A 24,689-nucleotide genomic window follows, 5' to 3' on the forward strand; every position below is an offset into this window, starting at 1 on the left:
CCATAAAGTGACTTCACTCTGCCGTGACGGGTTTTGCTGAATTGCTTGGTTCCTCATCTGTACGTACTATATTGAATGAGGAGCCACTTATTAACACAGCATGTTCAACATATTGGGCCAGAGACAAAAGTTTTTTCCCCTGGCATCCAGGAACAAAAGGGTTCATTGAGACCCATTCTCAAAATGTCCTTGAAGGCAACATCATTAAAGACAACCAGGTGACAGTCCACAGAACTGCTGTAACAATGCTGACGTGGAAGCAGACAAGTGAAGAGAACCCAAGTGCAGTTTATTTACAGTGTCCAAAGATCCAAAAGCATGAAACAATGTATAACAAAATCCAAAACATGAAACAAACCATGAACAAAAAGTTGACTATGAACAGACATGGAAACATGGAATCATGGAATGGCATACCAAAACACGACAACTAAACAAGGCAAACACGAGGACATAAATAAATGACACAGGGGAGCTATCACAGACATGACTATCACAACCAATGAAAAAGCAAAACTAATGAAACAAGAAGCAGAACACAACACAACACATAAAATGAAATAGGGAACCAATCAGAACATGACACATTAGACAAGGGATGCACATGACACGATCAAATGAGGGCAAGCGAAACACATGACAAAACCAGGAATCTTGACTAAAACTAAATAAAAGACATGAAAACATAAACTTGAAACAAACCACAAAACAGATGTTACAATATTAAGCCAGAGATAATTTTAATATACACTATAATGAAAAAAAAAAAAAAAAAATACAAATGTTTTGGGACGTCTACCTTTACATGCATATGAACTTTGATTACATCCCAAAATTAATCCACAGGATTTAATATGGAGTTAGCCCAACCATTGCAGCTATGACAGCTTCAACTCTTCTGGGAAGGCTTTCCACAAGGTTTAGGAGTGTGTTTATTGGAATTTTTGACCATTCTTCTAGAAACTTATTTGTGAAGTCAGGCACTGATGTTGGACGAGAAGGCCTGGCTCTCAGTCTCCGCTCTAATTCATCCCAAAGGTGTTCTATCGGGTTGAGCTCAGGACTCTGTGCATGTCAGTCAAGTTCCTCCACACCAAACTCGCTCATTCATGTCTTTATGGACCTTGCTTTGTGCAATGGTGCATATTCATGTTGAAACAGGAAAGAGCCATCCTCAAAGGAATTATTTCCTTTGGAAATAAGGTGCCAAGCCCAACCCCTGAAAAACAACCCCACACCATAATCCCCCCTCCATTGGTGGTGTGCTTTACATCACTGCATCTGACACTTTTCATTGCACTTGGAGATGTAAGGCTTGGATGAGCTGCTCGGCCATGGAAACCCATTCTATGAAGCCTTTTACGCACTATTCTTAAGCTAATCTGAAGGCCACTGGAAAGTTTGGATGTTCTTCATGCACCTCAGCATTCACTGACCCAGCTCTATGATTTTACCACTTTGTGGCTGAGTTGCTTTTGTTCCCAATCGCTTCCACCTTGTTATAATACCACTTACTGTAGAATATATACTAGTGAGGAAATTTCACAAATTGACTTATTGCACAGGTGGCAACCTATCACGGTACCATGCTTGAATTTACTGAGCTCTTGAGAGCATCCCATTCTTTCACAAATGTTTGTAGAAGCGCCTGCATGTCTAGGTGCTTGACTTTCTACCTTTGGCCATGGAAGTGATTGGAACACCTGAAGTTAATGATTTGGAGGGGCAATATAGTGTGTGTGTAAATATATATAATGAATTAAAAGAAATTGGTGATAAAACATTTTAAACCATTCGGAAATTCTTTGTGGATGCTTCTGAAACTCATACTCACAGACTCCTATATGCCTTTGAAAATAATACATGAGTCTACATTAAGCCAGAGATGTTTTTCTGTAAAGAAACAGGGATGAAAAAAAACAAACGCAGTAGCTAAAAACTGCCCATTAATGTAATGCTTCAACAATTAGCGCTTATCTCAGGGTTTTACATATGCTTCATAATATCGTCTACAAAATATCTTAGCCTCTGTTGTTGTGAGTCTCATACTGCTTTGTGCTGTTGTATACGTTCACTACTGGAAACCTCAGTGGCTCTACCATCTTCCCCTGCTCTTCGCCTTTAGAACAAAGGTGCTATTCAATGCAGCAGAACAGGTAAGAGCACCCAAATGGAGCTCAAGTGGGCACTAGGCTTCTTGACTAAATACCCAATGAGCATTCTAATCTTCCATTCTCTGCCTCCTATTCCATTTTGATAATGTACCATCGCCAGCAGCTGCTAAAAGCCTGAGCGAGGAGAGGGAGGGGTATTACAGAAATTTTTGGGATGAAAACAAAACGAGAAAAAGGTCGTCTTTAAGACGCTTCTGTGGAGCCGGCACAGGCATATTACACTTCAACATTTCTTAAAGGGCAGCACATTCAGCTCCTGTGGTCCAAAAATGCCAGAAAATCTGAAAAAAATTAATCAATGCACATATCACGGTTCTTCCAATGTCGCCGTCTTCTTTTTTACTTTTCTACTCCCCCCATGTCCACAGCCTGCCATTACAGAAAATTACAACTTATATGTCTACATTCTTGGAAGTGGATAATTGGACGGAGGCCCATTATCAAGCACTCAAGCCATCCATGGAGCTGTATTTCCTGCTTTTAATACTCTTACTCTTTCCTTCTTTAATTTTTGGCTTTGAGAAATATGTATACTGTAATATAAAAAAAAGATGTCAACCCAAATGATGTCTCCATCAGCGTTCAATCAGAGATCATGAGTCACGGGACTCTTAATTTCGTCTTTTTTTGGTAGAACTACTGCTTAGCAAAAATCTGAAGAGTACAGTGAAGTCATTCTCATTATTTCAGGGCACATGGTTACACGTTTACATTTTTTAATTTTTTTATAAATGAGGATAAATAAGTACAACCAGTAAAAGGATAACACTTTATATATATACTTTCACATTACAGTAATGGGAATGGGTTTTTATTTGGATTAGAATTGGGAGGAAATTAAGGTTATAGCCTTTAGTCCAAAAAGAAAGAAAGAAAAAAACAGATTATGAGGTGAAATACTTAATTCCCCAGAAATATTCTTGACAGGTTTTTATGAGAATAACCCATGTACAGTAGAAACATGGTGGCACAAATTCTTAAAGACTGAAACCTGACCGTAGACCAAATGACTAAACAATAAAAGCAAGAATGATACATACAGCGCTGTACAAAATTGCACAATGCACATGTCAGCTGAAAGGCTGTAGGTCCATTATTTTGTATAAAGTATAGTGTGCTTTTATAGTTCTGCAAAATTATGCTAGTTAAGGAGCAGAATTAGGGGTTTCGGAAATATAGGTGCATAGGAGGAGGTCTATCTGAAAGGTTAGCAGGGTAGCTTGTCACATGTTGAGTTGTTGAGAAACCTGACAGCTTGTGGGAAATCTGTTAAATGAGGAGACGGTGTTCACAACAGGGTTACAGAATGTGTATGTGCTCAAAAGATTCTGATAAATCGTTCCAGATACAATATGTATTTGGCTTTCCTATGATTACCTCCTTTAAATAAGTCTGCAATTAAATCGAGAATGCACATTATGATTGCAAAATCTATGCAGATATCCAGCAGTGTATGTCCCTGCAGCGTATGAAAGTGTGTGTTATAATATGTGCAAATGGATGCCTGAGTAGCTCTCATTATATGGTTCCCAGTGTTACTAGGGTCCAGGTCATGTGTGCTTCCAAATCCATCTGCAATATTTGCAACCAGTTTAACCCTTGGCCTTGAAGGAACCATAAGTGAAGGCAAAATAGCATTTAAGTAAAATATTCATTTCAAGAGAATGCCACATTATAACAAATTATTCTTTAGTACACAACCAGCAACCATATTTATTGCAATATGAGGTTGTGTTTTACAGCTGCATGATACTGTTTGTTGCGGGTTTCCACTCCATCCTGAGACACATGAATGTTGAAACCAGAGAAACTGAACAAAATCCCAGGGAAGTTATAATTTCAGGGCAATCAATTCAGCATTTTGTCACAATAGGAAAAGGTGAGATTTGTGTGGTACTTTAATTAGGAGCAAATTGTATCTTGAAGTAATTGCGTAATAGCCCATTAAAACTTTCACCTCTCAGCGATTTCCGAGTGCATTTGTTGATTTGAGAACAATGTGGTTACAAATGCAAAGCATGGTTCAAAATAATCACATTTTAGGTCTTGCATGCCAAAACGGCCTTTTTGCATTAATGAAGAAGTCATTATTTGCTTTGTTCAGATTATTGAAATAATACAAAATACTTTTGACAAAACATTTTCTAAGTTGTTAGTGGTGCTTGCTAATGCAAATATCACTATATTTGTATTAAAATAAAGGATGTTAACAAACCTCTAACCCTAAGTATTACATTTTAGTACTAAAGTATTAAACTTAGGGGCTTGAGGGTACTTTTCAAAGGGATGATATACAATTTGACTGTCAAATGAAGCGCGGATAGATTAACTATAAAGAATGGAACCCAACCAAATCTACATGGCAGAATATTATAAACACTTTTATGGGCTTGATTGATGAATAAAATCCCATACAACACCCTCACATTGTGGTCGCAAGATTGTCATTATTATTTTCTTCAAAATATATATTTTTAGATAAAACTAGATTTAGTGATAGGTTTATCATTTCGCAACATTAGTATTTTTAGTTTTACACTTATAACACTGTTCCCCCTGGAGGAACACTGTGAATTCCTGTGAATTAAATTGCATCAATTCACAGATATTCAATTTGGCAAACTGAAAAATCAGTCACTAGAAAATTTTCAATTGGAGACATGAATTTTTTTTTTTTTTTTTTTTTTTTTTTTTTTTACAGTGTACAAAGATTTCCTGATATGTTTATACAACAACAATGTAATAAAAATGGAAAAGCTTTTCCTTTCGCATACAGGCGACAACGTTGTCCGAACGATCGCTATTCACACAGATCCATGACTAAAAAACAACTAAAAACGCTGTATTCATCAGTAGTTGTCGACGTCTATTTGAAAAGAAACGCTATGCGCCTATAAACTGATGAAAATATCAATTTTGTGGTTTACATGGCGACGATAACGGTAGGCCTACTTTGCACTTCGCAACCCATTTTCAGGCCCCCAAAACAGTTGTTGTTAAAATGAAAGTTTAAAACGATGTGTAAATGGCCCCCAAGATGAATAAAAAGTATTTTAATGCATCACACATGCAAAGGCCAGGAATACTTTCTTATATAAAAATCTGACATATTGCAGGCAAACCATTTAACTCCATATTCAATCAACCTTGTTGGCTCCATTTCTAATCACTGCCCACAAAATCCCAGCAGGGATACTCAGGTTCCATGTCAGAGCCTCCACCGGATCTGAGGACATCTGAGATGCTCGGCCATCTGGGTTAAATGTTGGTAGGAGTCACGCTTTGTCGCTGAGGACACGTGTTTTGTGGTGGCTCTGACGCTTGGTGTGAAAGGAGACTGGGAAAAGGACAGCTGTTGCTGGAGAAGCACAGAAGAACAGTTCCTGCATAAAGCACGAAACATCCACAAGATTTTCAACAAGAAATGATTGCTTTCCTTTGTAAAATCACATCGAATCCTTCAGATTTCAGATCAAACCACAGATGTCCAGAAAGCTTATACATTGTTAACATGTCTGAGAATAATTTCCCATTGTCATTTATGTCTTTTTTCCCCCCAGTCCTTGAGCAATAGCGCGCACTAAAGCAAGTATAAAAGCAGATGTGCGTTGCAGGCCTGACCTTGGTTGCTATGGGTACTAGGGACAGACTTATATTCAACCGCCTGCCTGAGTTCCTGCTAATTGCCGTTGTCATGGCAACGAAGCACCTGATGTAATGGTAGGAAAGGGCAATAATCTTACAAGGGTCCATTTATTTATAGGGAGCTATTCCACCCTGTGCCTGTCAACTTGGAAACGGACTTAGATTAAGTGCCAACATATCAAACAATAATGTTTATTATTATTTTAAAAAAAAACATCATCACACATAGGGTAATCATTCTGTGCAATTTACCACAATAAACAGACACTTTAAGAGCCTGTCATACGTTTCTGTTTTTAACACTTATATTCATCACAAAATACATGGTCCAAACATCTGCGACCGCAAGTACAAATATTTTTATTTCTTAAACTTTTCCTCAACAATTTTAATACAATTGTCTTATCATATATATATTTGTATGGTTTATGATCAGCAATGTAAGTTTATTTTTATATATGATTAGAAAAAAAAACCTTTATTTGGTTTGTTGCCTTTTTTACTGTAATGGTACTGCAATGCTCCACAAAATACTCCACAAATTCAAAACCTGACGATTTATCCAGCATGATGGCTGTCACTTTGTTTATTTCTTGGTTTAATTTAGATTTCGAATCCAAGGGTTACACTTTAAATTACGCAGCCATGCATTGCTAAAAGCCAGGCATGTCCTAATAAGAATGAAAACAGACATGGTGAGCGACATCTTCATACTTTAATTATTATCAAAAAGGTAAATAACATTAACAGACCGAAGCTTTACTCTCCAACAGCGTTGACCTGAATAATTCCACATTCAACCTCTCTATTCAGTCAGGATGGTCAATGATAACGCAGAGGGAAAGACAAACAAGACTTCAGGGTTCAAGGGGTTTCTTCCTCTTCACATCCTTCGTGCTTTGCGAGGGCGACAGCCATTGTGTGGCACTGGGGTGTTGTCAGTGATGGAAACAACCTCTAGTCCTCCCATAGTTAACCCTTTAATGGCAGACTACACATGGGGGAACAAAATTAATGTAGGCCAAGTCAGCTTTTGAGATACAGTCCACAGAAATACACAATCCATCTAGAAGAGACTCCAATGATCCAATAAGGCCTTCTTGAATTTGTTTGTGAAAGCTGCTGATTTAGCCAAATATAAAGTAATATTTCTATTAGTGATGCATTATATATCTGCCATGCATCTGATATTGGAGGATGCAAACTGTTAAATGTAATCTTTAGCAAATCTGAAAATATTTATTTTTCAAACTACACATTATAATGTGATCCCTAAATACAATTGTAGCATTTGTATTGACTGATTTTAGCTTTCAGGGTTTTAATTTGAATTTAATTAGACAATAGTCTATAGTATAATTAGCTATTTACCAGACACAACAAGAAAAAAAAAAATACTTCAACATCGGTGCATCCCTGATTCCTATCCAACTATCCAAATCTGTTTTTGCTAAAAACAAGCACAAGTATTTACCTTGGCTTGCTTATTTAGTAATTTGATTCAAATAAGTTAGCACTGCAGTTGGTGGCTTTGCATTGATTTATTTATGCCCAACCACCATCTGCTTAAATGCAACTTAGTCTGGAAGCTTCTGACTGCGAATAAACCAAGGGTAGGTAAAAGTAATGCAAGTCTTAAACACCCCCTGATGCCTGCTGCTCTGGAGGAGCTCATTAGATTCTCACCCAGCCTAAATGTCCTCCCACCCAGCTCAGAGTAAGAGCATGCAGACCGCCGCTGAGCTCACAGAACTCATTGGTCAGTTTCAGAGTATTGATTGAGTAGTCAGCATGCATTATGTTGCCTTTCCATATGGGTACTTACAGATAATAATAAATAATCATTGCTGCCATTCTACTGAAAGGATTATGAAAAGAAACAGGATGAAATAGGTGGTATAAAATCATACAGTCAACTCGATTAAAAAAAAAAGAGGACTTATTATGCATTTTGCATTCTTTATTGTTGTTTGAGCATGAAAAAGGTCTGCAACGCTACAAAGCCCTCCAACTGTATATCAAGTAAGGACTTTTTCTGAACTCTGAACTGATTGTCTTGAGTTTTCTTCTGGGAATGTCACAATATTCCCAATTTAGATAATTCCTGCCCAAGGCATACATGCAAAATAAAATATGTTGTTGCCATGTCCAAGAGACACTGTTTTTACACTCTGAATCAAGCGTATATTTATGGTAAGGGGTATGACATTTCCGAAACATGCTCAAAGTGGCTGACAAATCATAACGCACTGATCCAGCCGACTAATCAAAGAACGTTTTGCTTTTCGGAAGGAGGGGATTCATACAGACAGGAAGTAAACAGACCGTTACTGACAGACTAGCACTGTAACAATGTAAAATAGAAAGATATGTTTTTTTTTTTTTTTAACATTCAGGCATTCTAGAAGCCTCCAAAAACAAAATCAAAACTTTGTAAAAGGATCATATTAGGTTGTATTTCAGAAAATGTAGCTGCCTGTGTAAAAGTTGCTGCAATGATGCTTTGGTGCCCCTGTGCAATTGGGTGTTCTGGTTGGTTCACAATTTAAAAAAGTCCTCCACTAAATCTTAAAGGGATAGTTCACCCAAAAATGTACATTTGATGTTTATCTGCTATCTGTCATGAGAGGTCTACAGACACTAATTTTTTATACTTTCTTTTTCAGAGTACTTACATTTTAATTATGTATTGATATATAAAGCAAGTTTAAACAAATTTAGAAAAAAAGTTTAACCAATTCCTACCTATCCTACTTTTAAGCTTCCAAAGGCATGAACTGAAAACTCGCCAGACTGAACATGCGCTGTGAATGCATTGCCGCGGACGCGTTTACCTCAGCTCATTCATCACGGTGGGTGTAATCTGACTCCTGCAGCATTTGTGCTGTGCCACTCCCTCAGCGGCTATATCACATTATATTGAACAGACACGTTCAATTTTTAATTGTAGTGTCTGTTCTCTAACTGAACTGATTTTGTGAAAAAGAACACGGTGGGGAAAGTGATCCAGTAGCAGTGGCTTCGTAGGGCAAGGAAGCATTCTGGGAATTGTTGTCTTTCATCCCAATGAGACAAAAATACATTTTCTGTCTTATCTCAGTCTAGAAAGCACCAAATTCAAAATAACCAAAATAATTTCACATTTCTACTACATCATTGACCCAGTTTAAATACATATTCATCTTCCCAGCGTTGAAGTACCCCTTTAAGGTATCATTCATGTCTGTAGAACTAACAGGGCAGAAATAATGGTACTAATAAGCCAATTTTCTTTTAATACAATGTTGAAGTATTTAGTATACACCCCTAACCTGTTTTCATTCATTTGCACATCCATGCCCCTCAGGCTGTGAACAGCACCTCTGAATGCCTATTTGCACTCTTGTGCAGCAGTGTTTAACATCACTTCCATTGTACTAGCCTTTTTATTTTTTTATTATTAGTGGTGTCATCCTCTGGGTTAAGGATCGGAACAAACAAAACACCAATAAATGGATATAAAACAAATGAAACTTTGTTGAGTTTTGTTGAGAAGAGGTGAGCCATTACAATTTAACTTTAAAGATGATTAACTGAATGGAAAAAACAAACAAACTCATGCACAGAACTGTTCAAAAGTTTAAGTTTAATTTTTTAAGAAATTAATACTTTTATTGTCACAAAGGTGACAGTAAAAATATTTATAATATACGAAAATATTATATTTCGAATGCTGTTCTTTTTTTTTTAAAATCTTGGTTATAGTTTCCACAAAAATATTAGGCAGCACAACTGTTTCTTGAGCAGAAAATCAGCATATTAGAATGATATCTGAATGATCATGTGACACTGAAGACTGGTGTAATAGTTCTGAAAATTCAGCTTTGCCCTCACAGGAAAACATTACATTAAAAAAATAGTAAAATAATTTTCAGTTCTAATAGCACCTTGCAATATTACTGTTTTACTGTATTTTTTTTATTTTATCAAATGAATGCAGCATTGGGGAGCATAAGAGACTTCTATAGACCCCACATTTTGTTATGTTACAGCCTTTTTTCAAAATGGATTAAATTATTTTTCCCCCTCAATTCTACAAACAATACCTCATTATGACAATGTGAATTATGACAATTGCAGATTTATTAAAAATAAAAAACGAAAAACATCACATGTACAAGTATTCACTGCCTTTTTCATGACACTCAGGCCCCGTCCACACGGAGACGCGTTTAGCTGTATACGTATAAATTTTGTACCGTATCAGCGTTTCATCCACATGGATCCGGCGTTTTGGAAGCATGAATCCGATATTTTTTTAAACCGGGTCCCAAAGTGGATAAATCGGAAAACGACAATCTTCCGTTTTCGTGTGTACAGCCAATCCATATATTTTGCTAAACGGTGATGTCATCACACTACGTCCAGCACGGTGAAATAGTTAAGGGATAAAACTATGGGCACTGGGCATGCACACATCAATACGTCATTTAATTACCGTATTTGCATTATTATAAGGGTATGTTTAGGGTCGGGGTAGGTGTAGGCGTTAATAAAACACATCTGTTAAATAGCAAATGTATTTATTGTTATTTTATTGTAAGATTGTGCCTCACTTCCAACCATTGCTTTACCCCTTTTATCCAAAACTCCTCTTCTCCGTTTTTAGTGTATTTCTGTGGGAGAACTACAGTGCCACACACTGGCCTGGCAAACATACTACATCGTTTTAAGTCGTTTTGTATCTGAAAAAAAGATCAGATACAAAAAGCTCTGGCTTTGTGTGGACGGAGCCTCAAAATTGAGCTCAGGTGCTCCTGTTTCCACTGATCACCCTTGAGAACTTGATTGGAGTCCACCTGTGGTAAATTCAGTTGATTGGACATGATTTGGAAAGGCACACACCTGTCTATATAAGGTCACAGTTAACAGTGCATGTCAGAGGATAAACCAAGCAATTAAGGCCAAGGAATTGTCTGCAGACCTCCGAGACAGGCCTCTATCAAGGCACAGATGTATAGTCAAACCTCTGCAGAATTGAAGGTCCCAATGAGCACAGTGGCCTCCATCATCCATAAATGGAAGAAGTTTGGAACCACCTGGACTCTTCCTTTAGCTGGCCACCAGGCCAAACTGAGCGATCGGGGAAGAAGGGCCTTAGTAAGGCAGGTGACCAAAAACCTGATGGTCACTCTGACAGAGCTCCAGCCTTTCTCTGTGAAGAGAGGAAAAACTTCCAGAAGAACATCCATCTCTGCAGCACTCCACCAATCAGGCATGTATAGTAGAATGGCTAGACGGCACATGTGAGCAGTCGGAAATTTGCCAAAAGGCACGAGAAGGACTCTCAAATGATGAGAAACAAAATTCTCTGGTCCGATGAAATTTCTGAATGGCAAGAGTCATGTCTTGAGGAATACAGGCACTACTCCTCACCTGGCCAATACCATCCCTACAGCGAAGCATAGCGGTGGCAGCATCATGCTGTGGGGATGTTTTTCAGTGGCAGGAACTGGGAGACTAGTCAGGACTGAGGAAAAGATGAATGCAGAAATGTGCAGAGACATTCTTAATGAAAACCTGCTCAAGGGCACTCTGGACCTTAGACTGGGGCGAAGGTTCATCTTCCAACTAAAACAGATTTGAGCCAGATTGAACATCTGTGGAGAGATCTGAAAATGGCTGCGCACCGATGCTCCTCATCCATGCTGATGGAGCTTGAGAGGTCCTGCAATGAAGGATGCGAGAAACTACCCAAAAATAGGTGTACCAAGATTGTAGCATCAAACTCAAAAAGACTTGAGGCTGTAATTGCTGTCAAAGGTGCTTCAACAAAGTATTGAGCAAAGGCTATGAATACTTATTTACATGTGAATTATATTTTATTTTATTTATTTATTTTAAATTTCAAACAAACGTAGGCGTATCAGTGTTGATACATTGTCATTATGGGGTATTGGTGGTAGAATTGAGAAAAACAATTAATTTAATCCAATTTGCAATAAGGCTGTAACATAACAAAATGTGGAAAAAGTAAAGTGCTGTGTCTGAACACTTCCCAGATGCACTATATTAAAGAGGGACACTTTTAAAGACTTTAAAGTCTTTTAAGACTTTGTCTTATCCAGAAGACAAAAACTACACAACAATTCCCTGGAATCACCCACAACATGTAACTTTCACAATACTCAAGCACGGTTAATTTTCTTTAGAAAATGTAAAATGTTGACATTACTACATTTTTGTATCAATTATTAATTATAAGCTTGTTTTCATCAGTTGCTATTTTCTAAATGTTCTTTTTTAAACGTGCAGTATGCAACTTTTGGCCACTCGGGGTCACTCATTCAAAATAATAACAACAGACGTACTTTGATGACGTCGGGAAAGTGCGTGGGCTCATGGGAGTTGTTGTCATTATTGCCACTGTCAACCAGCGAATCTGGCATCTCCAGCAGAAAACATGTTCACTGACAAGGTAATTGTTATATTACATCTCTATTATTGTTAAGTTTAGTTACGGCTTTTCACTTTATGTAATGTCAATCTAATGAAATAGCAGCGAGCTACCGTTACTTAACAAACTTATCAGTAACGTTAGATAATGTGCGAGACAGAATGTTGTGCGGGCGGTCGCTATGCCAACATACCTATAAGTTGGTAGGCTATGTTGACATATTAACCGCGCATCATAATTTGAGTTACTCAAATTATTGATATGTTGACATGGCATCCGCGATTGTCGAACATTCTGTATATCAACTCTTCAATAAGGAAATAAATTTCAATTTAGTTTATCATTACCAACATAAAACAGTAAATGAGAGAACCAGCACCAGCAATACGTTGTTCATTGGAACACGCGGTGTGTCGCTCCCCACGTTCATCAATCATTCTAATAAACATTTATTTTGGAACTCAGAGATATATGAATAAGTAGATCATTATTAAATCAATATTATATGTAGCTAGTATTAACATATGATAAAAGTGACGGTCACCTTATATTAATTGACCAAGATAGTGGCATATTACCTTATGAAGATAACGTTACTTTCTCCAGCTACATATAAAACCAATAATAGCTAGTCCATCTGCGTTTTACACATGACAGCATCGTGTCACCAAATATACGGATAGAAATATACTTTTGAATCAGTTTTTAAAAAAATAGCTCTTTCAGTCTCCAAAAACAGAGAATCCGCCTGTTTGAAAAGCCGATACAAAATGTATAACATTACGTATTCAGCTAAACGCGTCTCAATGTGGTCAAGATCGCTATGCAATATGCAAACATACAGCATGTTATGATTATATGATTATTATGTTAGCTGAATGGTTACTTAAATGACCTGTTTATTAAAACGCAAGCGAGATCAGCATATCTCTCTGCAGTCCGAGCTTGTCACGAAGATTTCGGCATCTTTCAAAGGCTTCTCCAAGGTTTACACGTCTCTTGCTTCTTCTACTGTCCCAAAATCTTCTCGGGTCATTTTTTTCACCCGTACGTTTGCGCTTTGTTGAGCTGGCAAAACGTACAGGCAAAGAGTAGTCATGATCCATTATCATACAGACTTTTTTATACGGGGGTTCCCCTTATACTGTCTGTCAGTGTTCCTCTTTGAGTTTGACGGTTCCGCCGAGTTCGCAGGAAGCAAGACGCAAACGTGGATATGACGTGAAAGACTGGCGACATAACGGAAATAAAGACACGGTCCGTGTCTTTGAATTAAAATATTAATTTCTCTGGATTTAGAAGTTAATTGGAACTGTCGGGATAATGTAAACACACAACTTTAAAAAATATATAACATAGATATAGTGATCTTTTATATTTTTAATTCTGAAACATTACATATTGTGCCTTTAAGGACATCAACAATATAGGGAATCTTGAACCCTTGAATTACAAATATTTGAATGATTATACTTTTGCATTCTTTTACTTTTCACGACAAATGTACTGCCTCTGAAGTTTATTAGAAAACCAAGCGACATCTATTTTTTTGTCTCGTTTTTGTCTCATTTGAGAGCGGAGGTAAATTATAATGCAGACAGCTAAACATATTCAAGATGGCCTATTTGCATTCAAATGTGCAAATGTTCACTTTGGTTTTCACACCGTCACAGACAAATGGTCATATGTAAGTCTTAGTGCAATCAATGGCAAATATCACAGTAACTAATATTACTGCAAGTAATATTCTCTGGCAGTTCTCAACAACAATTTAGTTTAATCCACAAGGGATTAATAATGATCTATTTTTAAATGTAAATCTTTATAGGCGTTAAGTAAGGCCTTAGTAAGCTACTCACCAAGCGCCCTGGGCCGAGTCCTTTCACCAACACACGGACGTAGGTGACCCCTTTCGCCCTCGCCTTCTGCTCAAGACAAACATACATACATTTAGAGCATTTAGCATAATAAAAACTAATCAATCACTGAGGAAACACAAAACTGCAGGAGCCTAGAATCTGAGGTTGGTCCGAAACTACTAATTTAGATCATAATGCTTGTGTCCATACAGCAAATTAATGGTTATCAGTGTGAAGTCATATACTGATTATACAGCCTGCTGTGACTCAGGGTTGTCATTAGACCCTTCATGGCACAGGCTGATGAAATTACAAACAAATTGCTTGGAAGTAACCAAAAAGAAGTATAAACATGAAACAGAAGATTTGAAATGTTATTTTCAATTTTTACATTTCTCTAGGCCAGCCTGATTATCAGTATAAACATCACGGCAACGGTCAATAAATATACTGCTGATATTCTCGAGCAAAAACTAAGAAAAAAAAGAAATGAGGATACATAAACACACATAAGACTTTCATATTTAACAACAACAACAACAACAGAAAATCATCTATTATAAGTCCTTTAATTTCTAATTATGTTTTTGACTGACCCTGTTTCTAATATTACATTACATTTGCAGCATGACTTAAATAAATATTCAAAATCAAGCAGCAAAACTAATCCAACACAACCTAAAGAAGATTCAGAGGTACTTTAATAACCAAGCAGGGTGTGGTAAATTACTACAAAGAAATGTGCTGCCATCAAGTGGACAGCATCCAAATTACAGACTCGCATTGTGACAAAAAGATGCACAATACAGGAATGATATGCATTTGTTAATCCTTCTGAAACAAGAATTGTGTCCATCTTACCGCAGCAGCTGAAATCCCAGCAGTCTGCGCTGCAATAGGAGTAGATTTCTTCACATTCTTGAAGCCCTCTGATCCACACGAGGTTCGGACCATGTACTGGCCAGCGCTATCTGTGACTTGGATATGTGTGCTAGAGCAGGAAATTAAAGACAAGAGAGCCAGCTATATGTTGCCAGCCTGCAGTATTTATAAAATGTTGACAATAAAATCCTAGTATTTTGGAGAAATGGAGGACAAATTTGTGTGTGTGTGGGCTGAGTTCTGTAAACTCAGTATTAGGTATATGCGGGCCCACACTGAACATGCGCTTACAGAAATTAAGGAAACGTAACTTGTCTACAAAAATTACTTATAGGTATTCAGATTGCTCTATTGTTGAATGATATGAAATTGTTTATTTAATGATTTGTCTACAATACAATTGATAAAGCAATATTTTTAGTCTTTTAGTGGATGTACATTAAGAGAGATTAAACTTTGTTTAAAAAAACAAGTTGTTCTTTGTATTTGTATTGTAAAGCTTAACGTTTAGTTTATTTATAATGCTTTCAGTTCAAATATTATTAGATCTTTTAACACACTTACAACCATTCTACATCATTTTGCAGATTTTTCAAAAAATGTTTTGCAGAAATCACAAAATAAAATTCCACAGATTCCGTGTGGCCATAAGTAACAATTATAATACACACTATAATTATCTGTAGCCCAGAGATGAGTACAGTAAATCCCAAAATTTAATTTTACATGTGCATCGAAACTGAACTACATGATGTCGGTAGGACATGATATGCAACAAAAATATTTTGACCCACACACTGTTAGATGGATAAATGAACAGGCATAATTAAGAGCTTATATAAGTTTATGCAAAAGCAGCATGCACACGGCAACCAAACAAATTCTATTTAAATTTGTACATTTTTGCCAGGCAACTTACTTGTTATATGTGGCTTTAATGTGTGCGATTGGTAACTCTTCAAACTTCTTGCTGTCCCACGACAGGGAGCTTTCCTGACCCGGAAATGGAGGGAAGAGGCTAAATGGGGAAGAGCAATAAACAAACAATTACAAATATTTGACCGACCATCCATCCATCCTAGTGGCCAAAAAGGTAACACTTTACAATAAGGTTTCATTAATTAACTACTTTATTTAACATTAATATGTTAAATAAAATTAATTCATTATTAATATGAGTTAATGTTCATTTCAACTTTTACTAATACAAATTTCAAATCAAATATTGTATTTGTTAACATTGGTTAATGTACTGTTTGTTCCTGAACAAACAATGAACAGCTGTATTTTTGTATTAACTAAAATTATTAAAGAAAGTGTACGTAAGATTGTGGCCAAAACTGGTACTACAAGCACTTTCAAATGACTGTAGAGCAGTGTATCCCATCTCCCCCTCCCCCTAACTCGAGGTTGCCAGATAGGCTGCAGGATCAGCAGCAACGTTTGTAGCTGCAGCTGTGGTAACTAGAGCAGATCTGGCAACCCGGATGCAGAAACACTACTGACTTTGTGATTGGTAGATAGGTGGAGGGTGGAGCTTTAGGCAAAAACACAACATCAACATCAGTTGAGGGCTGCAACAACAACTTTTAAATGACAATATCTTATATAATTTCTTACATACAGTTCCTTTAACCAACGTTTGTATTATCATTGTTAATGTGAGTTAATACATTAACAAAGAAAACACTAAACTTGGTTAAGGTATTTATCTGACAATATTATTTGACAAAAAAAAGGCAAATTAAACAAGTGTTACATGTTTTATTTAAAAACTCTAAGATCACAGAAGCATACAGTAACTAAAATATAATCAGTTCATAATATTTAGTTTGTTCACTTAGTTTTTGCATTTGTTAATTTCTTTGTATGACAGCATTCCACACAATTTGATAAATTGTCTCATTGCAGTATCATCTATGGTTATCACAAATAAAACGATTGACTCCAAACACAACTATGCATTAAGCTTACAATTTTTTTTAATATAGAGCTATAGAGAATATTTGAATATAGACTCTTAATATGTCTGTGCAAACCATGTTCCACTACCAATCATTTAAATGTTTGGGATGAGAAATCTCAGGGTTTCTCATATGTGTTTATGTACATCATAGGATCTGTCAAAAAAGGGTTGCAAGCCCTAGGGTTAAAGCTATATTTGATAGCAGGTGTGCTGACATGCTGTCTGTGTTTCTGTCATACTCTTTCAATCGTTTGACTGGTGCTGATGGGCTCTTGGTTTCCTCTGGTTTGGCATCAGACTCTTGTAATCGGATGGCACTGCATGAGAACGGACGATGAAGCCCCACATGTCCACCACTGTAGGAGAAAACAAGCAATTAGATCCTTTAGTAACAAAATATGTCCAGAGTATGTAGATCTGGAGGTTTGGAACCCAAACAAAAGGTGACAATGTTATCAAAACTATACTGTAAAATGTGGAAAGTGGTAATAAAAAAATATGCAGGTGTAATTGATAATGAATATGGTACAAGCATGTAGACTACTTCAAAACAATACCATTAATCATGCTAAATGTAAGAAGGAAAAAAAGAAAAAGAAAAAAACAGTGCTAGCATTGCACATGTCCAAAGAAACCATGGTATTGCCAAAAAAGCATTATCATATAACATATATCATATAATGTTCATTGTGTCGGTACTACCAAAAAAAGGGTAATATAATGGCAAAATGTGTTATGACAGTGAATGTATTATTTAAGTAACATAAACAAAGCGAAATTATAGAGAATGTCAGTTACACAAATAAAAAAACCTTTAATCAGATGTGCTGCTGCTTTATAACCACATAAGCCACTTACATTAACCGTCCAGATGAATTTAAGCCCTCAAAAAGCTGCTGGCACGAACCTCGAATGAGGCTGTATAACCTAAAATACATAATGTGTGTTTTAAATGAAACCGTTTATTCACGAACACACACATGCATGACTTTAGGTTGATTTGCGGACATTGATGGTCGCGTAATGTGTGTGTAATGGGAACGTCATAATGATACTTTTTTCAGAGGGGTGTTTTTCTTATATTTTAGACGCCAGTGTATCCAATGCGATTTTTAAAGGTAGTAAAGTATTTTGAATTATGTTAAGTATAGTGATAGCTCACACCTGAACTATTTTATTTTTATGTTATCTTTTGTAAATACCGCCAAACGATTGTTCATCAAAATCTATTCCCCCTATATCCGAAATAGTGGCGTCTGTTTCGCAAACTCCGCAAAGCACTACGGGAACACGTGGTGTCAACATGGCGGCGCCCTTCGCTAGAGTTTATCGACCATTCTGGAGGATAATAACTACTACTACATTAAACAGAGAGGCGCGACATGTTTCGTACACTAATCGACAGTGGTCTGCGCAAACTGTCAAAACTGCGGGTGCTACATCTCCGTGGGCGCTACATGGAGCTGTATGTGTGCAGAGGATGCCTGTGGTCTCTCAGGACAGGAGTCCCATAGAGGAGGAGTTCATGGAGCTTATGCGTCAGGTAAGAAAGAATCAGTATGCAGTGCACATTAAATTCTTCTTATTGTCGTGGTTTTGTTATTATTGTAAATATACCATGATCATAACATGTATGCACAGGTGTGGTTTAATGTATAGATTATGGTACATGTATATTTGCTCTTTCCCTAAAATTTAGTACGCTATGTATGTAGCATATTTTGAAGCTGTGTGTCTATGTATTTTAGTATGCATTCATATCTTAAGTTATAATGCTGCACAGCCATAATAATGTGTGCCATGAGCCACCTGTCAAACACTCATAGGATTGTTAAATGTTTCAGATGGAGTTAGAGAGAAGTCTGCTTGCGGACCATGAGGTGAAACTCCTGGACGATGCTGCACGGATGAGCCGGAAACAAGAAGAAGATTATGATTCAGATGAGGAAGAGGATTATAGAGACAAAGAAATCGTTACAGCCCAAGATCTGGAGGATATTTGGGAACAGAAACTTAAGGAATTTCAACCAGCTCTAAGGTCACAAGGTGAGCAATCAGCAAACGTTAGTTAGTAAGCATCGGATATCAAGGTCTGATAGGCTGCATACGAAATTGCACACTTCCCTTACTATATAGTAAGCGAAAACCAGTATGTGAAAAAAGTATGTCCGAATTTACACTGCTCATAAAAGAGTAGGCAACAAGTACCTGGATGACCTACTTCTTTCGGCAAAATTCTGAAATGTACATATGATGGACACTTTACTATCCCATGAGGCCACGGGAGAGGATTTGTGAATGGAAGTGAAGCAACATAACTGACACTGGTAGAGGTCACATGATAATGACAACTCGGCGAATGTAGTATGTCCAGATTACATTAAAGGCATAGTTCACCCAAAAATGAAAATTTTGTCATCATTTACTCACCATCATGTTGTTTCAAACCTGTATGAGTTTTTTATGCTGAACACAAAAGAAGATATGTTGAAGAATGTTTGTAACCAAGAAGATAGAACAACCATTCACTACCATAGTAGGGAAAAATATACTATGGTACTAGTGAATGGTTGTTCTATCTGTTTTGTTACAAACATTCTTTAAAATATCTTCTTTTGTGTGTAGCAGAAGAAAGAAACTCATACAGGTTTGGAACAACATTAAGGTGAGTAAATGATGACATCATTTTTTTAAATTCAGTATTTACAACAAATACACCTTCATCTTGGATGCCCTGAGGGTAAGCAGATAAACATCAAATTCACTATCTCTTCAAAGGTCCACTGAAATCAAAATTTAAGTTTTTTTAGCTTTTAGTATAACTGTGTTAGCCTTAAAGTTATGAATAAGCTGGTATGTTCCAAAACTATGACAAAATTTGTATTTAGGAGAAAAGCATTCAAAATTTACAGTCTCCCACTTCAGTTAAAAAACGAATCTCAGATTTTGGTGACATCATCGCAGACTTCACTTTCTCATCAAATCTTCTGTCCAATCAAAATGATCTCTAAAGCCCGCCCCCTTACACTGCTGAAGCGGCTGCTGAAATCGGTCAGTTGTTAACACACATTTACTAATTTCTACATCACAGACTACAGACACGAGAGCACAGCGCGGATCATATGCGCGAGTCCGCGCAGACAACAAACATATCGACCCATTTGAATTCTGCACAGAATGCTGCATTTTAAAGCGATATGGAGGAGATTATGATGGTAAACAGTGTTAAAGGAAACTGGCTTTACCAAACAGGAAGGTCTGCTCTTGCGCTCTAGTCAAACTGTATATTAACAAAACGCTATTGGCTGTTTCAAAAAAGGGGAGGAGCTGCTAACAGCTGGAGCTGTTTCAGGGGAAATTACATCAACACATTGAATAATGCGGTGCGTTTAAAGGCACTTCAGTGGACCTTTAATACTACACACATTCAAACTATATATAGAACATGTCTTATAGCAGTCATTCAGTAATTAATTATTCAAAGTAAGTACCTACTTGAGAGTGTGTGATTTTGGAACGCATCCATCTTTTCTTCCCTATTATGACGTATATCTGTGTAAAACGGCTTCTTGAACAAGAAAAAATGTAGGGTGGGATTTTGTCCTAGATTTCGGATGGTTGTGTTTTGCTATTGGTTGCTCTCATGTGAGTGACAGGTTGCTCCACCCTCACACCGGTAAACACATCATTAGAGAAAAGATGTGGCTGCAAGAGGGTGTTATTAGGGAAGTTATTAGCCTTGGTTATTTTGTGTATTTTTATGTGCTAGGATAAATCACTTATATTAATTCGACACGACTTACCTCAATGAATCACTCCATAGGTGATGACCAGAAAGACATGAGTTCTTCAGAGCGTTGTTTAGCAGACAGTCTCATCTTGCTGGTGAAGAAGGATTTTGGCAGTCAAAAGCTTTGGCTCCTGCCTCAGATACAGTGGCAGATGGGAGAGACGCTTCGACAGACAGCCGAACGTGCCCTTGCAAGTCTTCCAGGTAAGATTTTTGTGGCAATATCCGTTTAGACAGCTTCAGGCAGGTCTGTTTTCCCTGTGGATCAAACATTTTAATAGGCTGTTTACAGTTTAACCGCTTAATTACTGGTTAAAGAAAAGCTTAGTATGGTTTGTACTTTTAAAAATAGTTTGACAAAGTCATAAAAAAATATAGGTTTCTTTTTTATTCATTTCCAAAACCATAGTAGGTATTATGCACAAAATTGTAATATCAGAGAAATTCAGCCAAACAGAGTTATGATAAAGTGAATGTGCTATAGGTTAAATTATTAGCTTTGTTTAATTTGACTTGTGTAGGTGCTGATCTGAAGGCTACTTTCCTTGGTAATGCACCCTGTGGATTTTACAAATACAAATACCCAAAGGACATTCAGAAAGAGGGCAGTGTTGGAGCCAAGGTGTTCTTCTTCAAAGCTGTGCTGTCCAGTCATAAGCACTTACCCCTGGAGAAGAATTCATTTGCCTGGGTAAAAAAGGATGAACTCCAGGACTTTCTGAAGCCAGAGTACTTGAAACAAGTCAGACGCTTCATTATGGCTCTGTAATATGGGAAGGAACCAACAAAACGGAGTATTGGTGGATAATCGTGGATTCCATAAGTTTGGACCTTAGATCCAATCTAATGATGGCAAATAACAATATGAGCAATGTTCAGATTGCCTTATATGGGTTTTACATTATGTCCCATATGCTTGTATGTTGTCACCTGCCTGGTATCTGTATATTTATTTATATTGCTTGGTAAATGGAAACGTCTGTGACAGTGTATACAATATTAAAAATGGTCCATTTTATAGCATATGATCTCCTTGTTTTATGTTTATCAGCGCACATATTTTGTCTTTTAAAGTACTACCACTTGAGGGCAGTAGATAGATGAATAATAGTGGTCAAAGGCCATCCAGTGGGAACCCCTTCCCTCTTTTTAAAAATACAAAGGATATCCAATTATGCTTTTGGTCGGTATCGGTCTTGTCAAATTTAAATGCCTTGTACTTGGGGTTTTTCTTATGCACTTTTATGTCTTTCTCTTGCTCAGCTGTCAAATAGTCATTGACTTTTGTGCTGCTCCGGTGGAAATTGGGATTAGTTTTACAATGAATTATTTAGGCACCTTGATTATGTAGGTCTCTAAAAATTGGCTGTAGACTGTCATTACTGCCAGTGTTTTGGAATTTGAAGGAGAAATGACTTTCAGAATTCCTCATTAATTGTGCAGCTGTGAGCTGTGCAGTGGGTGACATTTTAAAGAGAACATACTTGAGAAAGGAGATCGTTTTTAGAAAAACCTCAGCGGGGAGGATATGACCCACATTTTGCTTGACAATTTTTCTGAGATTAAGAGTCATGGTCATCACAAGAGGGGGTCTTTATACCCCAAAGCTGAACACTCCCTATACATTTAATGTTTAATTTGTTTTGTCATTGTTCAACAGCAAAATATTCTTTCATTTTAAAGTGAAAATGTACAGTTAATAAACAATATAATGCAATATTATGAACAATAGTATGGAAATAAATAATAATTTGCGTAAGTATTCATCCACATCAAGTCAGTTTTAATTTGATGACAGCCATTTCAGCCTTGAGTTGTGGATTATTTTCGCTGACCACTGCGATTTTTCTTCAATCTTTTTTCCAAAGCTGCATGCTTCTTTCTGCAAAACTGCTCCTTTCAAGTCTATCCATAGGTTCTCAACTGGATTGAGAATGATTTGGCCATTTCATATGAACGTTGTCTTTTTTAGCCTTTCAGCTTTTTGTGAGTGTTTTGTTGGAAAACAAATCTCCCAAGTCACATGCAGTCTTGCAGATTTTGTGACTTTCAAACCTGGTCAAGGCTTCAAGAGCTTTTTAGTGTTGTTGAACTCCCTACTCACCAGGACATTTTAGTTGTCGCACGAATAGAGTGTGTTGAATAGAGAGATATCTAAAACATCCGGGGGACTGGAGTTGAGAACACTCTCGTGTTGTGCTAAAAATCCTTTACCTAACTTGCTGTTCCAGCCTTTAAATATCTCGTTCAAAGCACATTGAGAAGCTACGGTGGCCGACACAGGACACAGATGTCATCGTCTGAGAGAGAAGAGGGCTACTACCATGCTGGCGCAAAATGATGGTAGATAGAAATTTCTCAAATAAAAATGGATCATTATGTAAGGTCTTTATACACCACTAAAAACATAGTTATGTATATTCTATTTAATTTCTGTAAATAGATCCTCATAAATACTACACACTGCACCTTTAAAGGGAAAGCACTCATTTTTAATAAGGCAGCTGTACATCAAGTATATAATGAAAACATTTGTGCGAATTCTACTAAATGATACGTACATTTAACAGTATGATTTTTATACCTGTTACATGTAGTGTTTGGCTAACATGCATTTTGTTTGATTGCCAAAAAGCTTTATTTTAAACTCTTCAGACCACAGAACCAACTTTTTCAGCGGGCTCTTGTGACCTTCCTGTTAACACAGTCACTTGGTTTTTGAGGACAGCCAACTCTAGGTAGATTTACAGCAGTGCCATGCACTTTCCATTACTTAATTATTGATTTAACTATACTACTCCAAGGGATATTCAATGACTTCTTGAAGTCTTCTTGTAGCCATCCCCAGACTTGTACTTTTCAATTACTTTTCCACTTAATTGCTTGGCAAAAATAATTGTTTGTCTTTTCTTTCTCTTTTTTTTTTTGCTTTAATGATGTAAGTTCTGTCACAACATTGACTCACCATAGTTTGGCTCTTCTAGAGTTGTTGTTTTTATACAATCAATTGAAACTGACTATATACAAATTATTTAAATATTTACTTGATTTTTATATTTATTTGTCATATTAAAAGGGTGGATATTTATTGTTTTATTTTAAATCCATTCTTTTCCTGCAGGCCAATGTCAAAAAAGCCACAAGAAGTCCACTGTGATTCATTGCTGTAAAGCAACAAAACATGAAAAAGTATTTTATAGGTACTGCATCTCAAGTCTACCGTTAATTCAGATATTGGCATATTGTTCAAGTTTTATTAGTTCACATATGCTTTCTGCACCTAAGCGTCCTCAAGTGTCTAACCTAATAACAGGGAGAAAAAGAACATTATGCATGTTTGCTGTGAAGACATTTCAGCCTAACTCCCATTTCAAATTAAATTGGCCACATTTAGCTCATAAACACGCTTTACTTCAACAACCTAATTTATAATTGAAGGTTAAAACGGGGGCTCTGAGGTCTTAAGAGACATCTAAATGGAGCTGGGAAAGCAATAAATGGGTCCGGGTACGAACCTTCCCTCCCTTTAAAGACCTCAAACGCTGAGCTCAGCTATATGAGATCAGGTGAGGTTATTGAGGGGATGTACCACAATTATCTGATCAGCATGTTTGGTCCTCGCTCGTGTCTCACACCCCTATCACAGTGCTTTGTCATGTCTGAGAGGATTAAACACTCTTTGATGAAATTAGAATTGATATTAGAACTGCATTTTTTCCCCCTCTGTTCTGTTTGTTTGTTGTTAGACACCAAGTCCCATTTCAAATTAAAGTGAATTACTGCTGCTTAAAAACAAAGCCTAGAGTCAATCGATAATTTATAATGTGCAGGGAACAATGAAAAATCTTTTAGTTGTTAGAAATAAAGTCCCACGGGAGAAACTGAACCCCAGTTAACTTAACACTGTTTCCATTAGCTTTTTTTTAATCCACGAAAG

At 36.9% G+C, this 24,689-nt stretch overlaps 2 protein-coding genes across 2 annotated transcripts; one reads left to right on the forward strand and one right to left on the reverse strand.

The window, feature by feature from the left end:
- Window positions 1-6,370: 6,370 nt before the first annotated feature.
- On the reverse strand, window positions 6,371-18,002 carry mrps11 (mitochondrial ribosomal protein S11). The gene is made up of 6 exons (XM_067451955.1): window positions 17,821-18,002; window positions 17,202-17,318; window positions 15,916-16,014; window positions 14,976-15,105; window positions 14,115-14,180; window positions 6,371-6,810 (listed from the first exon to the last, which is right to left on the reverse strand). The coding sequence occupies exons 1-6, from the start codon at window positions 17,898-17,900 to the stop codon at window positions 6,703-6,705; spliced, it is 600 nt and encodes a 199-aa protein (XP_067308056.1). The 5' UTR covers window positions 17,901-18,002; the 3' UTR covers window positions 6,371-6,702.
- Window positions 18,003-18,211: 209 nt separating this feature from the next.
- mrpl46 (mitochondrial ribosomal protein L46) lies at window positions 18,212-21,770 on the forward strand. The gene is made up of 4 exons (XM_067445180.1): window positions 18,212-18,505; window positions 18,807-19,008; window positions 20,786-20,956; window positions 21,274-21,770. Exons 1-4 carry the CDS (start codon window positions 18,266-18,268, stop codon window positions 21,519-21,521), a joined length of 861 nt encoding a protein of 286 aa, XP_067301281.1. The 5' UTR covers window positions 18,212-18,265; the 3' UTR covers window positions 21,522-21,770.
- Window positions 21,771-24,689: the final 2,919 nt, after the last annotated feature.

This window comes from Pseudorasbora parva, chromosome 1 (assembly GCF_024679245.1).
Source record: "Pseudorasbora parva isolate DD20220531a chromosome 1, ASM2467924v1, whole genome shotgun sequence".
NCBI classification, from domain to species: domain Eukaryota; kingdom Metazoa; phylum Chordata; class Actinopteri; order Cypriniformes; family Gobionidae; genus Pseudorasbora; species Pseudorasbora parva.

Coding starts and splice junctions, on each gene's coding strand:
- mrps11 (XM_067451955.1), bottom strand. CDS start 17,900: ATGTATTTTAGGTTATACAGCCTCATTCGAGGTTCGTGCCAGCAGCTT. Junction 16,015..17,201: donor CCAGTCAAACGATTGAAAGA/GTATGACAGAAA, acceptor TTCCCCATTTAG/CCTCTTCCCTCCATTTCCGG. Junction 15,106..15,915: donor ATTAAAGCCACATATAACAA/GTAAGTTGCCTG, acceptor TTCCTGCTCTAG/CACACATATCCAAGTCACAG.
- mrpl46 (XM_067445180.1), top strand. CDS start 18,266: ATGGCGGCGCCCTTCGCTAGAGTTTATCGACCATTCTGGAGGATAATA. Junction 18,506..18,806: donor TCATGGAGCTTATGCGTCAG/GTAAGAAAGAAT, acceptor TAAATGTTTCAG/ATGGAGTTAGAGAGAAGTCT. Junction 19,009..20,785: donor ACCAGCTCTAAGGTCACAAG/GTGAGCAATCAG, acceptor ATCACTCCATAG/GTGATGACCAGAAAGACATG.